The sequence below is a fragment of the Phyllobates terribilis genome, unplaced genomic scaffold, assembly GCF_046119375.1.
Source record: "Phyllobates terribilis strain yellow unplaced genomic scaffold, ASM4611937v1 Scaffold_3__8_contigs__length_932513732, whole genome shotgun sequence".
Lineage (NCBI taxonomy): Eukaryota > Metazoa > Chordata > Amphibia > Anura > Dendrobatidae > Phyllobates > Phyllobates terribilis.
In genome coordinates this window covers 454022334-454039036 of record NW_027362763.1, presented here as the reverse complement: position 1 = coordinate 454039036, position 16703 = coordinate 454022334, and the positions used below count along the sequence as shown (strand labels likewise).

The window sequence follows — 16703 nt, the reverse complement described above, 5'->3', positions numbered from 1 at the left end:
TCATCCTTACCTTTCGATGGTTCCCAGGACAGCTCCAGCTCTGCTACATCGAGATGACAGGCTGGACCGCAGCAGAAAGCTGCCATCCAGCCTGTCATCCCGCAGACACTGAGAAGCGCAGGCATGCTTGCGCTCCTCAGTGTCTCTCTGTGACGTCATCCAGATGAGCCGAGTTCATGTCCAATGAACTCAGCTCACCTCATGCACGTCACTGACAGCGTGGGAAAATTCTCCTGCACTCAGCGCTTCAGCGTGAGAATTCTCCCACGCTGTCAGTGACATACATGAGGTGAGGTCATGTCCAATGAACTCAGCTCACCTCATGCACGTCACTGACAGCGTGGGAAAATTCTCACGCTGAAGTGCTGAGTGCAGGAGAATTTTCCCACGCTGTCAGTGACGTACATGAGGTGAGCTGAGTTCATTGAACATGACCTCGGCTCATCTGGATGCCGTCACAGCCAGACACTGAGGAGTGGAAGTATGCCTGCGCTTCTCAGTGTCTGCGGGATGACAGGATGGATGGCAGCGTTCTGCTGCGGTCCAGCCTGTCATCTCGATGTAGCAGAGCTGAAGCTGTCGTGGGAGCCATGGAATGGTAAGGATGATGTTGCTTTATTATTTTACTTTTATTGCAGGAGATCGTTGGCTTCAGCTGGAATGGGCGTGGTGGTAAGTATGGTTTAATTTAGAACAATAAAGAATTGTGTGTTTATTTCAATTAAAGGACTTTTTTCTGGGTGTTGTGTTTTTTTAAATACTTTACTAGAAATTCATGGTGATCATGTCTAATATTGGCGTGACCCCATGAATTTTGGGCTTAGGGCCAGCTGATAATGCCAAGCTGGCCTTAACCCCTTTATTACCCAGTGAGCCACCGCACCAGGGCCCTGGATGAGTTGGGTACAGCGCCAGAAGATGGCGCTTCTATGAACGCGCCATTTTCTGGGGCGGCTGCGGACTGCAATTTGCAGCGGGGGTGGCCCAGAAAGCTTGGGTCTCCCTGCGCTGCGGATTCCAGCCCCCAGCTGCCTAGTTGTATCTGGCTGGGCACAAAAATAGGGCGAAGCCCCACGCATTTTTTTTTTTTAATTATTTCATGAAATTCATGGAATAATTAAGAAAAAAAGGGCTTCCCTATATTGTTGTGTCCAACCAGGTACAAATAGGCAGCTGGTGGTTGGGGGCAGCCCGTTCCTGCCTGCTGTACCTGGCTGGACACAAATATAGGGCGAAGCCCCACGTCAATTTTTTTTAAAATAAATCCTTTATTTTAACACTAAATGACATTTGAGGAGTTAATAAAGATGCAGTCCCTAAATTATTATTTATTTTTTAATTAATTTTTCCCAAAACTTTTGACGTGGGCTTCGCCATATTTTTGTATGCCAGCCAGGTACAGCATCCAGCTTCTATGAACGCGCCATTTTCCGGGGTGGCTGCGGACTGCAATTTTCAGCAGGGGGGGGGGCCAGAAAGCTTGGGCCTCCCTGCGCTGCAGATTCCATCCCCCAGCTGCCTAGTTGTACCTGGCTGGACACAAAAATAGGGAGAAGCTTCACGTATTTTTTTTTTTTAATTATTTCATGAAATTCATGAAATAATTAAGAAAAAAAGGGCTTCCCTATATTGTTGTGTCCAACCAGGTACAAATAGGCAGCTGGTGGTTGGGGGCAGCCCGTTCCTGCCTGCTGTACCTGGCTGGACTCAAATATAGTGCGAAGCCCCACGTCAATTTTTTTTAAATCATTTCAGGAAATTCATGAAATAATTTAAAAAAATTGATGTGGGGCTTCGCCCTATATTTGTGTCCAGTCAGGTACAGCAGGCAGGAACGGGCTGCCCCCAACCACCAGCTGCCTATTTGTACCTAGCCGGACACAACAATATAGGGAAGCCCTTTTTTTCTTAATTATTCCATGAATTTCATGAATTTAAAAAAAAAAAACGTGGAGCTTCGCCCTATTTTTGTGTCCAGCCAGGTACAACTAGGCAGTTGGGGGCTGGAATCTGCAGCGCAGGGAGGCCCAAGCTTTCTGGGCCCCACCCGCTGCAAATTGCAGTCCGCAGCCGCCCCGGAAAATGGCGCGTTCATAGAAGCGCCATCTTCTGGCGCTGTACCCAACTCATCCAGGGCCCTGGTGCGGTGGCTCACTGGGTAATAAAGGGGTTAAGGCCAGCTTGGCATTATCAGCTGGCCCTAAGCCCGAAATTCATGGGGTCACGCCAATATTAGACATGACCACCATGAATTTCTAGTAAAGTATTTAAAAAAAACACAAACACCCAGAAAAAAGTCCTTTAATTGAAATAAACACACAATTCTTTATTGTTCTAAATTAAACCATACTTACCATCATGCCCATTCCAGCTGAAGCCAACGATCTCCTGCAATAAAAGAAAAATAATAAAGCAACCTCATCCTTACCTTTCCATGGCTCCCACGACGGCTCCAGCTCTGCTACATCGAGATGACAGGCTGGACCGCAGCAGAACGCTGCCATCCAGCCTGTCATCCCGCAGACACTGAGAAGCGCAGGCATACTTCCACTCCTCAGTGTCTGGCTGTGACGGCATCCAGATGAGCCGACAATGAACTCGGCTCACCTCATGTACGTCACTGACAGCGTGGGAGAATTCTCCTGCACTCAGCGCTTCAGCGTGAGAATTTTCCCACGCTGTCAGTGACGTGCATGAGGTGAGGTCATGTCCAATGAACTCGGCGCACCTCATGCACGTCACTGACAGCGTGGGAGAATTCTCACGCTGAAGCGCTGAGTGCAGGAGAATTTTCCCACGCTGTCAGTGACGTGCATGAGGTGAGCTGAGTTCATTGGACATGACCTCGGCTCATCTGGATGACGTCACAGAGAGACACTGAGGAGCGCAAGCATGCCTGCGCTTCTCAGTGTCCGCGGGATGACAGGCTGGATGGCAGCGTTCTGCTGCGGTCCAGCCTGTCATCTCGATGTAGCAGAGCTGAAGCTGTCCTGGGAACCATGGAAAGGTAAGGATGAGGTTGCTTTATTATTTTACTTTTATTGCAGGAGATCGTTGGCTTCAGCTGGAATGGGCGTGGCGGTAAGTATGGTTTAATTTAGAACAATAAAGAATTGTGTCTTTATTTCAATTAAAGGACTTTTTTCTGGGTGTTTGTGTTTTTTTTAAATACTTTACTAGAAATTCATGGCGGTCATGTCTAATATTGGCGTGACCCCATGAATTTCGGGCTTAGGGCCAGCTGATAATGCCAAGCTGGCCTTAACCCCTTTATTACCTAGTGAGCCACCGCACCAGGGCCCTGGATGAGTTGGGTACAGCGCCAGAAGATGGCGCTTCTATGAACGCGCCATTTTCCGGGGCGGCTGCGGACTGCAATTTGCAGCGGGTGGGGCCCAGAAAGCTTGGGTCTCCCTGCGCTGCAGATTCCAGCCCCCAGCTGCCTAGTTGTACCTGGCTGGACACAAAAATAGGGCGAAGCGCCACACATTTTTTTTTTTAATTATTTCATGAAATTCATGGAATAATTAAGAAAAAAAGGGCTTCCCTATATTGTTGTGTCCGGCTAGGTACAAATAGGCAGCTGGTGGTTGGGGGCAGCCCGTTCCTGCCTGCTGTACCTGGCTGGTCACAAATATAGGGCGAAGCCCCACATAATTTTTTTTTAATTATTTCATGAATTTCCTGAAATAATTAAAAAAAAATTGACGTGGGGCTTCACACTATATTTGTGTCCAGCCAGGTACAGCAGGCAGGAACGGGCTGCCCCCAACCACCAGCTGCCTATTTGTACCTAGCCGGACACAACAATATAGGGAAGCCCTTTTTTTCTTAATTATTCCATGAATTTCATGAAATAATTAAAAAAAAAAAAAAAACGTGGAGCTTCTCCCTATTTTTGTGTCCAGCCAGGTACAACTAGGCAGCTGGGGGCTGGAATCTGCAGCGCAGGGAGGCCCAAGCTTTCTGCCCCCCCCCCCCCTGCTGAAAATTGCAGTCCGCAGCCGCCCCGGAAAATGGCGCGTTCATAGAAGCTGGATGCTGTACCTGGCTGGCATACAAAAATATGGCGAAGCCCACGTCAAAAGTTTTGGGAAAAATTTATTAAAAAATAAATAATAATTTAGGGACTGCATCTTTATTAAGTCCTCAAATGTCATTTAGTGTTAAAATAAAGGATTTATTTAAAAAAAAAATGGCGTGGGATCACCCATAATTTTAGTCTCTAGCGGAGGTTAAGCAGACGGCTGGGGCAGATGTTTGAAGCCTGGGAAGGGGGTAAAACCCACGGAGCTTCCCAGGCTACTAATATCAGCCCCCAGCTGAATACCTAGCCTTTACTAGCTATTAAAATGGGGGACCCCCCCAAAAAAAATGACGTGGGGTCCCCCCTATTTTAATAGCTAGCAAAGGCTAGGCAGACAGCTGGGGGCTGATATTAATAGCTCAGGAAGGGTGCCATGAATATTGGCCCCCTCCCAGGCTAGAAACACCAGCCGTCAGCTGCCCCAGAAATGGCGCATCCATAGGATGCGCCAATTCTGGCACTTAGCCTCGCTCTTCCACGCTGCCCTGGTGCGGTGGCAGGGGGTAATAGTGGTGGGGTTCATGTCAGCGCCAGCTGCCATGAAGCCCAGGTTAGTAATGATGGCCGTCTATATGACACCCCCATTACTAACCTACAAAGTGTTAAAAAGAAAAAACACACTACACCCAGAAAAAAATAATTTATTTGAAATAAAACACCATTTTATTTAATTCTTAGTTTACTAAAAAAAAATAGTTACCTGTCCACGTTCCTGCGCTGATCTCCCATGCACAGCTGTCACATCTGGAGATGGTGACAGCTGTGCATGGCTGCTGTAAGCTCACGCTACCGGGAACACGTCCGCTCCCGGCAGCGGGAGCCACTGACTGAGGTCACCGGAGTGCATTCAGGCAGCGCAGCTCCGGAGACCTCCTTTACGGCAGTGCTGTACCGTGGGAATTTCTCACGATACAGCAGTGCCGTAAAGGAGCTAACCGGAGCAGCGCTGCCTGAACTCCGGTGAACCCTTACGGCCCCGTCATTCTAGCGGCGGCAGCGGTTCAGAGCGGTCACATTCTATGTGGCTGCTCTGAACTGGAGATCTTCGTGGGACACTCGTGGACTACTACGGAGGGGTAAGGATAAGGTTGTGGTTTATTATTTTATATTTTATTACAGGAGATCGATGGCTTCGGGGAATTAGGTGTCTAGGTGAGTATAGGTGTAGTTTTTTATTTTTTACTTTATTTTAGGTGGCGATCGGCGGGGACAGGTAATGTATGAACTAATTTCTTTTAGGTAACCACTGGCCACCAATGACATGTATTTAAAATTTATTGGGGACACAGTAGGGCAATTTAAATAGCAGGATCAGGCTGATGGGAACTACTGCTCCCATCAAGCTGATCCTGCTGGCACGAGTGGACGGGGGACAGACATAGGCCGATGGGAGTAGTAGTGTCACATCGGCCTATGTCTGCCTGCACGCACAGACACCCCGCACACACACCCGCACACACACCCACACACACCCCGCACACACACACACCCCGCACACACACTAATCATGACGGGTCTGGGAGGAGTGGCTGACCTGTGCGGCCGTGGGAAAGTTGATGTGAGTTCATGCAATGCAGTCAAGCATGAACTCACATGAACCCTCTGAGGGCACCGCGGCTACTTCAAATGAACAGCTGATCGGCATCACCTGATACCTCAGCTGTTGATTTGAAATAACCGGCGGGAAAGCGCAGCACAGAACGGGAAAGCCGGCGGTGAAGTCTTTTCACTGCTGGCTTCCCCGCCCGGGTCCTTCGCTCCTTGGTGCTGCGCTCCCCGCCCGGTCCTAATTTACGATTTTGATTGGAGGTGGCGAGGGGCGCGGAGGATCGGGGTGGGAGGCTGCGGGGAAGCAGTATGGGGCTGTGTGATTGTTTAAAAGCCGGCGGCTTTTTACCGCACGCCGGCTTTTAAACAATCAGGAGAATTCTCCCACGCTGGGATGGCATTCTGATGACAGGCTGGATCTCAGCTGAGCGCTGCCATCCAGCTTGTCATCCTTCACAGACACTGCAGAGCGCAGGCATTATGGGAACTTCCGATTCCGGTATTCGATATTATAAAAGTATCGGAATTAAGTATCGGAATTCCGATACAGTGAATATCGGCCGATACCCGATATTTCAGTATCGGAATGCTCAACACTAGTTCTGATGCATTGTTTCCCTGTAAGCTGCCATATTACGAAGATATTCTCCTCTTGATACATAATACCTCTCTAACACGGCATGTTAGAAAGCTTTTTTTTTCTCTGAATCTCACAGAAACTAAAACGAGTCCAATATGGAGCTGTAATACAGCCTTGTTCATGAGGGCCTGGCTAGAAGACCGTTCTTTTATTTATTCTTAAGTATATAATTAATCATGACCCTTTTTGTTAAGGAGTTTACCGCCCTGTGCCAGCAGTGATAAATGAGTGCTTTGTCACACTTCTGTGTTTAGCTTTTAATTGCACAAATAAAAGTTACATTTTAGAGGCATCCTCATTTTTTATGTTAGTTTTTTATAGCTCTCAATGTATGAGACTAGTAACATTTTCTCTGAAACTTTTTAAAGGCTAAGTTAGAAGGACTGCCTGTTTTAGACAAGGCCCCTTTAATATCTTGTGTTTAGGAATATTTAGATGTTCTCGTTCTGGTAACTAGAATCCAAGACCTGCCTCAAGCACGCGTCTCTGTTTCTAAGGTCAGTGTATTGAAATACTATATATTTCAGTGGGTGCTGATTAATGCATTTTCTGCAGTGAAAGTAAGTATTTTAATTCATTTTAGCCGTTGACAGCAGCTCATTTGGTTGGATCGCTTGCCGTGACTATCTTGTCTCTGGGGCACCCACAATTTGAATCGGGGTTATCCTAACCTTTAAAGTGACCACCAGCCTGATGGATTTAGCCCTTACAACAGATCATATGGTGATTGCTGCAAGTAATTCTATTTCTTACAATTGAGAGCTTGTCAAATCGTAGAGTACTTTGTGATTTCCAGACAAAATCATGGGGAGACTTGCTCACATAGTGTAAGAACCACGAATCTCAATTTTCCTGTAAAGATATTGTTGCTAAATGTCCTTAAATATTCTTGTATGATGGCAGCTAAGAAGTACAGACTTTCATATTGTAAAATAATGAGATTTTTTTTCTGAAACCAGACTTGAAACAGAAACCTGTAGGGAAATTAACAAGTATTTAATTTTAGTTTCATTAATTCAATGTGCTTATATAAAAGAGAAATATTGTATTCATATTTTCAATATTGCAGTTATTTTTTTTTCTTATGTTTTAAATACTTTCCTGGTTTTACCATATTTGAGATATGGAGCAGGGTGAGTTTGCTTGTTATCGGCAAGCAATGAATATGAATAAAATGATAAATGTCATAGACTATTACAATTTACAGTAATGGGGTGTAGTTTTCCTCCCCAGAGGCCAGATATTGACAATCTACACAATTTATTAGATTTATGTGGGTCTAATTATTGAGCTCAACTACCTCAGTACTAAAGACTAAGTGATCTCCATCCAACTCCTTCATGCTGTAGTCTTGGGGCTGCAAGAGAACACTGGACACAAATCAAACACCAGCAATCTAACAGTTATCAACTATCCACTGGACATTCCTTTAAATCAGGATACCCCTTTAAATCTTATGCCCCCTGTCGATGGGCTTTATTGAAGGGGCTGATAGGACAGATATGCTTCAGTATTGGTTCTGTATTAAGGGGTTGAGATGAGTTGAGTAGTGTTTGTTGCCTCATGCTGACAAATCAGTGATGTGAAACTGCAAATGCTGCTCTGTTGATGCACGTGACATAGGATTATCTTCTGACATATGTATCAACAGAGCAGCATTTGCAATTTCAGATCACTGATCTGTCTGCTGCAGGCAATAAACACAGTTCTGCCCTGCCATTGTGGAGGATTGTAGGAGAGTTGAGTTCTGCTAGAAACAGCAAATGATATAAACTCAACTAAAAAGCTATACTAATGTAAATGGCAGAAGATAAAATTGGTCAGACAGGGGACTATACAGGAGCAGACAGTGCACAGAAGCATAAGGTGAATTTTACAATTAGATTGACTTGATGACAAAAATGTCAGGCTAGTCAGGAGCACACAGGTGACGGGGTTGGGTCTGCAGCACTGAGGAGAAGCAAGTGCTGCTGGAAAATGTAGTTTTAGTACATCAGTGTAGAACCTCCATTCTGTTATGAGAAGCTGGATGCACCAAGGGGCAGATAGAAATGAAAAAAAGAAGCAAAGGTAGAGGAAAGAAACTTTGTGTTGGGTTTAGTCTGTATATTAGCAATAAGCAAGCATTTATTGTGCTTTCTTAAAAATAATGTGATTCTGGGAATAACCCTTTAAGCTTTGCATTGCTATCTTAGCAAAAATATATAGAGATATTGATTGGAGCCTGTGCCCCAGCTCTATGTGATATAGTTTTATATAGGCAGTAATGGAGCGGAAGAAACAGCTGTAAAATGAACTGAAAATCTTTTGGTTTTTGTAGCTTATGTGATTCCAAGTGTAAACCCGAGACTATATTAAGAGCATAACTGAGGAGTAGAAGTAGAGCACCAAGTGTTGTTTTAAACATCCCTAACGCCTAAACAATGATTTTATTGCCATATAATGACTTGTACATAAACGTTCTCCCTACGTGTTTCTTTCCTTTCATTTCCATGGATTTCCAGTAGCACATTTTCTGTAGATCTAAGAGAATAATGATGCATAATTTTACTCACTGAGCATACGGCCCAAGAATCCAAAACAGTCGAAAAACTTGATGCACAAAGCTAAACCTCTTTTTTTTATACCTCATTAAACGAAACTGCAGTTATAATTAAACCATTGTTTACATCATTAAAACAAACCTCACTTTAAACCTTACTTTGAAAGTGTTTTGTTGTTTCCTACAATAGTTGGATTCTGTTACTGCTGTATTTTCCCAGGACACAAAAACTTCCCAATTTGTAATTTGGATGCCCCATTTACATATATATAGTAAAATTTATCAACTTTGGGGGAATTAACTAAAACTGTCATTTTGTATGCTGGTTTTCGCCCAAAGCACATTGGAGTAAAATGCAATTAATTTATCACAAATTTTTTGCATCTTTATGCAGAAATGCAAATCTTAGCCCTATATGAGCAGGCTTTGGTGTGTATTGTAGTTTGCACCACGTTATGGCTTTAACTATATAAAGTTTGTTTGGTGGTAAAAGGTCTTGCCCCTCTTCTATGCCCCACCCATTGTGCCAAGTATGCCTACAAATTAAAAAAGAAAAAAAAACACAAAATTTTGCATGTAAAGATGTGTAAATTATGTTCCCTAGCATTCTGGCACTAGTCACTTAATAAAAATCTCTTCCTATGAGTTAATGCTCCTCGATACGGGAGATTTGTTAGCTAACCTCAGCTTCACAGTGTAAAAAAGCCTTCAAATGATAAAAGCTCTGTAAAGCAAGTGGTTAGTTTGTAGACAGTATTGCAGTATTATGCTAGCTCCTCTATGGATACCCTCCTTGATGTCCATAAAACCTAATAAGGCGTAAAAATCAGTGTTGCCTGGATGGAGCATCACATTTAGGTAAGTGAAGTTTTGTCCAAGTTGCTTGATATTCTGTTAGAAAGAAATCATAGTAACAACTATTTTAGGCACCAGTGTTTTACCATGGCTTTGGCATCCAGTTTTTCCAGACTCAGGAATGTCAAGCATGTCTGATGTATAAACCAAAAGGAGGAAAAAATTGCTAGGACAATTGTAAATACCAATGATATAAATCTTTATTTGAAATGTAATTAGAACAAGGAAAACGAAAATAAATATCCAACATGACAAAATACAGAAAAAGGAGGTGGGTAAGCCTAAAAGGGAAAGAGATGTAAAAATTGCCCCAAGATGTAAAATTCTGTAACGAAAGTGGATAAGCAACAATTTACAATAGTCCTAGCCCTTTTTTCCTCCTTTCTGTTTTTGCAAACTTTGTGCAAATAGGACATTTATTTTGCGTGAGGTTACCATTCCCTATAGTCATTTTTCTGATGTATAACTGTCTTCCGCAACTGATTTACCATGGTCTGTAAAACTTTGACAATCCATGTGATGGAAGCTAGTAGTTGGGAAATGAAGAGAGGAACAAATAAAACTGGAAATTTGTTAAATTGAGTTTTTAACAGCTTGACTGGAGAAGGCAGTGTGGTGGTTGATTTGTAGTGCTCCCAATGCTTGTTCAATAAGGCGTTCCTTATTTTAGTTAAGGCATGTTGTTCATGGATAGAATTGAAGACATAGTAGTTTAGATTGGATCAAGTATCAGGGTTGCCAAACATTGAGGCTTTTGTCTATGTGGAGTCTGCGGCCCCAGTTCATCAAGACCTGTGATTTTCTCACCGGTCTTGATGAGGAGGTGTGTTGGAGAGGCGCATGCCTCTTGATGAATCAGGAGCATCTGATGAGTGGTGTTCATCTCCGTGTGCCACAAAAGAAATCTTATTCCTGTCTAGAATAAGGAACGGCACAAATTGTCATAAATTAGATGAGCTTATGTCGTCACACTCTTCCTGTGCCCTTCCCAGCTCAATCCATTGTAGTGGCACTAGAAGAAACTGGTTTCACAAAATTTTTGCTTTTCAAAGCAATTTTGCACCAGGTTTCTGGCAAAATTGCTTTGATGAATTGGGACCTCTATCTTTAGTGTGTTAACCTAGAAACCATGAATGGAATACATTAAAAAAAATGAAAAACAACAAACACTTACATGTGAAAAGTAGTAGACCGATGTTCTATGCATTTAAAACGGCATGTAAGGATCTCAGCAGAATCATGAGGATCTGGAAGAACCACTTGTTTTTAGGCAACCATTGGGGCCACAGGGTTCAACACCCAACCTAGGCAATCATGTTTACCACGCAGAGTGCATCCTAATTATAGTGGTTTATTATATCGGTGCCCAATTAAGTTGTTTATTTTTTGTCATGGTTTTTTAATGTCAAAAAATGTGAAGAACTGTAGCTTCTACGTAATAATTCAAGTATTAGAATTTAGGCTTCACAGTGAAGACTACAGCAGTTGTTGCATAGCTCAATACTACGTCACAATATAACATTGGGACCCATAAATTGGTGCATCTGTGACACTTAAAAGGGTAATCCGACGATGACATTTTTTTTTATTAGTCATGGATTGTTTTTAAAACAATGAGCAAAGGCATAATCACCATCCAGCAACCCTGTAGATCCAGCGCAGACCACTTTGAAAGACTGTGCTGGTTACAGAGGTGATATGTGCTGTGTTAGGAAGTCGACATGATCGCTGAAGGCTATGATTGGCTGCAGCGGTCATGTGACTAGAAGATTGCATCATCAGTTAAACATTCGATGATGCACTGTTTTAGTTACATGGATGCACGGAGTGCTGGAAGGCAAGTATACCTCCATTTATTGTTTTAAAATCATTCTCCCCCCAAAAAAATTTTCCAGATAACCCCTTTTGGGTCTTGCCTCTTATATATAACACTCTTAGGCCTCATTCGTATCCATTATAATCTATGGTGCTATTCACATGTACATGTATTTTCACAGACTGCATGTCCGTGCAAAACTGATAGAGTAATCTCCAATTTTTTCCGGTATCATGGATGAAAAGTGAGAATACTAGTCTATTTTTCCATGAGAAACACATACAGCTCATTGATGGCATCAGCAAAAATCTGTGTGCTGTCTGTATTTAACATTGCAAAAGATAGATTTGTGTAAAAAAACGGACATAGAGTTGACACACTGATGGTAAAAGTGGACACAAAGATGACACACTGATGGTAAAAGCGGACACACTGTTCCAAAACACTGATGGTAAAAGTGGACACACAGATGACACATTGATGGTAAAAGTGGACCTACTGTTCCAAAACACTGATGGTAAAAGTGGACACACAGATGACACACTGATGGTAAAAAAGGACACACTGTTCCAAAACACTGATGGTAAAAGTGGACACACAGATGACACACTGATGGTAAAAACGGACACACTGTTCCAAAACACTGATGGTAAAAGTGGACACACAGATGACACACTGATGGTAAAAACGGACACACTGTTCCAAAACACTGATGGTAAAAGTGGACACACAGATGACACATTGATGGTAAAAGTGGACCCACTGTTCCAAAACACTGATGGTAAAAGTGGACACACAGATGACACACTAATGGTAAAAACGTACACACTGTTCCAAAACACTGATAGTAAAAGCGGACACACAAATGACACATTGATGGTAAAAGCGGACCCACTGATGACACACTGATGGTAAAAACGGACACACTGTTCCAAAACACTGATGGTAAAAGCGGACACACAGATGACACATTGATGGTAAAAGTGGACCCACTGTTCCAAAACACTGATGGTAAAAGTGGACACACAGATGACACACTAATGGTAAAAACGTACACACTGTTCCAAAACACTGATAATAAAAGCGGACACACAAATGACACATTGATGGTAAAAGCGGACCCACTGATGACACACTGATGGTAAAAACGGACACACTGTTCCAAAACACTGATGGTAAAAGCGGACACACAGATGACACATTGATGGTAAAAGCGGACCCACTGATGACACACTGATGGTAAAGGCGGACACACAGATGACACACTGATGGTAAAAGCGGACCCACTGTTCCAAAACACTGATGGTAAAAGCGGACACACAAATGACACACTGATGGTAAAAACGGACACACTGTTCCAAAACACTGATGGTAAAAGCGGACACACAGATGACACACTAATGGTAAAAGCAGAACCACTGATGACACACTGTTTCAAAACACTGATGACACTGCTACCATTCTTTCAAGAATGCGTGAATGAGACCTTAGTAACATAAGAGTCGCAACATGATCGCTTTCACATTCGTTATGTTATAATGTAACATTGCTCTATTGAGATCTTTGGCCTGGGCTATAATGCTCAAATTCGCTGTGCGATCCCAGCCATAAAAGAGTTGTTCACATCTTTTCATTTTAAAAGCAGGTCCATTGAATTGTAAAAAAAAAAATCCTCATCTACAAGACTTCTGCTGCTTTCCCATATTGCTTCCCGACACACTTGCCAATCTCCTTGCTTTTTCTTCTGGATGAAACGGCACAGGACTGCTGCAGACGACCACTGTCTTCAGCAGTGACACGTTGGTCACCCAGATGGCCACTATTTGGCTGTAGCATGTTGAAGGCGGGGCCACTCTCAGATTGCACCCCTACACATATTGGCTGGACAGGATTTGGCAAGTTTTTCTCCTCTTGAGCAGAACACTCCACACCTCTTTATACTTAGTTCTCTTTATCTTCTTTATGCTGATCTTTGTTATCTTTATCTTCTCTATGCTGATCTTTATCTTTATCTTCTCTATGCTGATATTTATTATCTTTATCTTTGTGACATGCAGAAGTAGTGCTGTTGCTTTAAAAGCATTCAGCAACTATTAGAAGTAACACAAGCACATGAGACCGGAAGTATTGTGCTCCAGAAGCATCCAGCAACTAGAGGGGTTAACACAGTCACAGGAGAAGGGGAGTGCTTTAGCAGAACCCCAGGGGGATTGTGGGGAAGATGTTTACTCTCTGGCTGGACCCGAAGAGAAAGGTGATGTGTGTGTTCTGTATCTCACAGAAGCGCCCCTGCAAGTGAAAAGGATTCAAGTCAGGAGTGAAGCACAGGTCAGGTAGAGTTCCTGAACTAACAGTGCAGAGTATTTTCAGGCAGAAAGATAAGGACTGTCAGAAATAGTGTCCCAGGGATCATCTCCCTCAGCAAACTCTCCCCCCTCCTCCATCTCACTGACCTGTAAATAATGCTGAGTTCATTAATGTGCCTTTGCATTAGAACTGTGCTGTCCTGTACTACTGGGAAGACTGTGAACTGCTGTGCTTCTAAGGAAACTGTACTGTTTGTCACTGGAGCCAGTTGCTCATAATACTCAACTTGCACTGGCTGTGTTGCTTCTTATTAAATGCTACTCTTCTACCTTTATGAGGACTCTTGTCAAGTGTGTCTGGTCAGCAAGTGAAATAACCTCTGTGTCTGTGCCCGGGGGTCAATACCTCTGTATGCCTGAGAGAAGCTGCAGCCCATGGTCTATGGTCGCCCTGAGTAATGGTTCTCCCAGGATTTCAAATAATTCATGAAACCTGTCTCGCCCCTATCTGAACCTAGCAGCGTTCGTGTAACATCTTCTCTATGCTGATCTTTGTTATCTTTATCTTCTCTATGCTGATCTTTATCTTCACTATGCTGGTCTTTGTTTTCTTTATCTTCTTTATGCTGATCTTTGTTATCTTTATCTTCTCTATGCTGGTCTTTGTTATCTTGGTTCCTGCACATGCATAGTATTGGGATGACAATGGAGTATAAAGAAATATTGAGTGCTCTGTTCACTAGGGGAAGGATAGACTGTGCAGCTCACCATGGAAGCTCAGAAGATTTGCCATCTTGCTGAAGAAAGATTGTGTGCCTGAGACCTCTGACCAGAAATTATGTAGGTGCTGACCTGTCAAGCACATAAAGAATTTATTGAGTTAAAGCTGTTTTACTATTGTTCGCTATGTAGTGATACAAGCAGAAAAGGCGTGAATATGTATTTTTACATGCTCAATCTTTTACAGCACTTGCTATCCTCACTGTCAAACATGGAGCTGGAAATGGTGAAGAACACATTATTCAGGTCAAATACCTGCAAAACAATGCAGCGCTACCACACCAAAATGACAAGTGCGCACATCTGTACATTTCCCCTGAGGATTGTTTTATTATCCTACTCTCGGTGTGTTTCTCATCCTGTGTGCAGTGAAATAACGCAGTCACACTTGGCCAGGCTTCAGATTCCTTGTATTCTCTTATTATTAATGTTTGAACATTGAATCTACTTGTATTGTACCGAATATAAAAAGTACATTTTTATGCAGATTCTTTCAGCTGTAGATCACACAATGCTTTGCTCAGTAAATGACTAAACTGCACGTGCTGTTTTTATTTCTCTTACTATTTGCGTTTTTGTTTTTTTCTCTGAAGGTAATGGTTTTTGTTCATGCCAGAAATTCCACAGTGCGGACAGCAATGGCCTTGAGGGAGCTGGCAAAAAACAATGGGCACATTGTATATTTTTTGCCAAACCAAGGATCTGATTATGGTCACGCTGAAAAACAGGTAGGCGATGAATAATCCACTTTTATCTTATTCTTGCATATATCAAACTTGCAAACTGTATTCTCTAGATAAAACATGTTTTTTTGTGGAACAATTTAACTCTTTGCTGCTCTAAATAAAAGTGAGGGACAAATACTATCAAGTTTTTTAGTTTTTTTTTTTTAAACTTTGCTGCTGGTTTGTAGAATTGAATGTGTTTTCATCTGAGAGGTTGCAATTAGCATGGGGCTTCATGCCCTACTTAGTGCCACTTGTATCTCTAGCCTGATTAAAGATTGAGTATATTTTCTTATCTCTCCTGCCAGTTTAGCCATATAAGCATGTTAATGTAAAATTACATATTTAGCAGAATCCAATTTAACTCTTTCAGCACAGACAACCTCATTTCTATGCTGTTAAATATGATTTTTGGGGAGCGGGATTGGGTAGCCAAGCCCAAGTTTCATTTATAGAGGTTGCCCCCTTTCAGCAGTCTTTTGACCATAAGCTCAGTTATGTGTAGAAAAAAAACAACTAAACTTTACTTACCCCTTTGTCCAGTCCTGCTTTTCTGTCGCTGCCTTTGTCTATGTTGATCTGTTGCAGTGGTAACATAATGTCAACAACGTTGCAGCCCTTTATTAAGCTCAATGGCTCGTGCCTTCCACATTCTACATCTGGGCAAGAGAAATGAAAATGACATCTACGAAATGGGAGGAATAGAACTAAGCAACACTACATGTGAAGAAGACTTGGGTATACTAATAGATCACAGACTGCACATGAGTCAACAGTGTGATGCAGCAGCAAAAAAGGCAAATACAGTTCTGGGATGTATTAAGAGAAGCATAGAGTCTAGATCACATAAAGCAATTATCCTCCTCTACTCCTCCTTTGTTAGACTTCATCTGGAATACTGTGTCCAATATCTGACACATATTTGCACATGGAAGCACTAGAAGCAACGAAATGAAACATGAAAGGGAGAAAATACAGATTAGATATTAGAGAAAACTTTTGGACCGTGAGGGTGATCAATGTGTGGAACAGGCTTCCACGAGTGGTGGTGAGTTCTCCTTCAATGGAAGTCTTCAAACAGAGGCTGGACGGACATCTGTCTTAGATGGTTTAGTGAATCCTGCATTGAGAAGGACATGATGATCCTGGAGGTCCCTTCCAACTCTAATGATTCTATGATTGGCAGAGTTTCTGAGCTCAATGATTTTCTGCAGTGCTGTCAACGTGACGTCACCGCTGCAGCCAATCAGCCGTGGTAGGGAGGCAGCGCTAAATGATAAGTAAGGCTCAGTTTATTTTGTTACACATATCTGAGCATGTGGGCAAAGGTGTGTTGACAGGGGACAACCACTTTAATTAAAACAATAGGTCTTTGTTCTCCAAGTAAGCTGTATTGAAGTTTTG

At 42.7% G+C, this 16703-nt stretch overlaps 1 protein-coding gene across 2 annotated transcripts in view; it reads left to right on the top strand.

The window, feature by feature from the left end:
* Window positions 1-16703, top strand: part of ASCC3 (activating signal cointegrator 1 complex subunit 3) — a 702790-nt gene that overhangs the window by 323265 nt on the left and 362822 nt on the right. For both annotated transcript variants that reach the window (XM_073675761.1, XM_073675762.1), the window contains exon 14: window positions 15168-15302. In XM_073675761.1, coding sequence (XP_073531862.1) covers window positions 15168-15302 — 135 coding nt within the window. The remainder of the gene's footprint in view (window positions 1-15167; window positions 15303-16703) is intronic.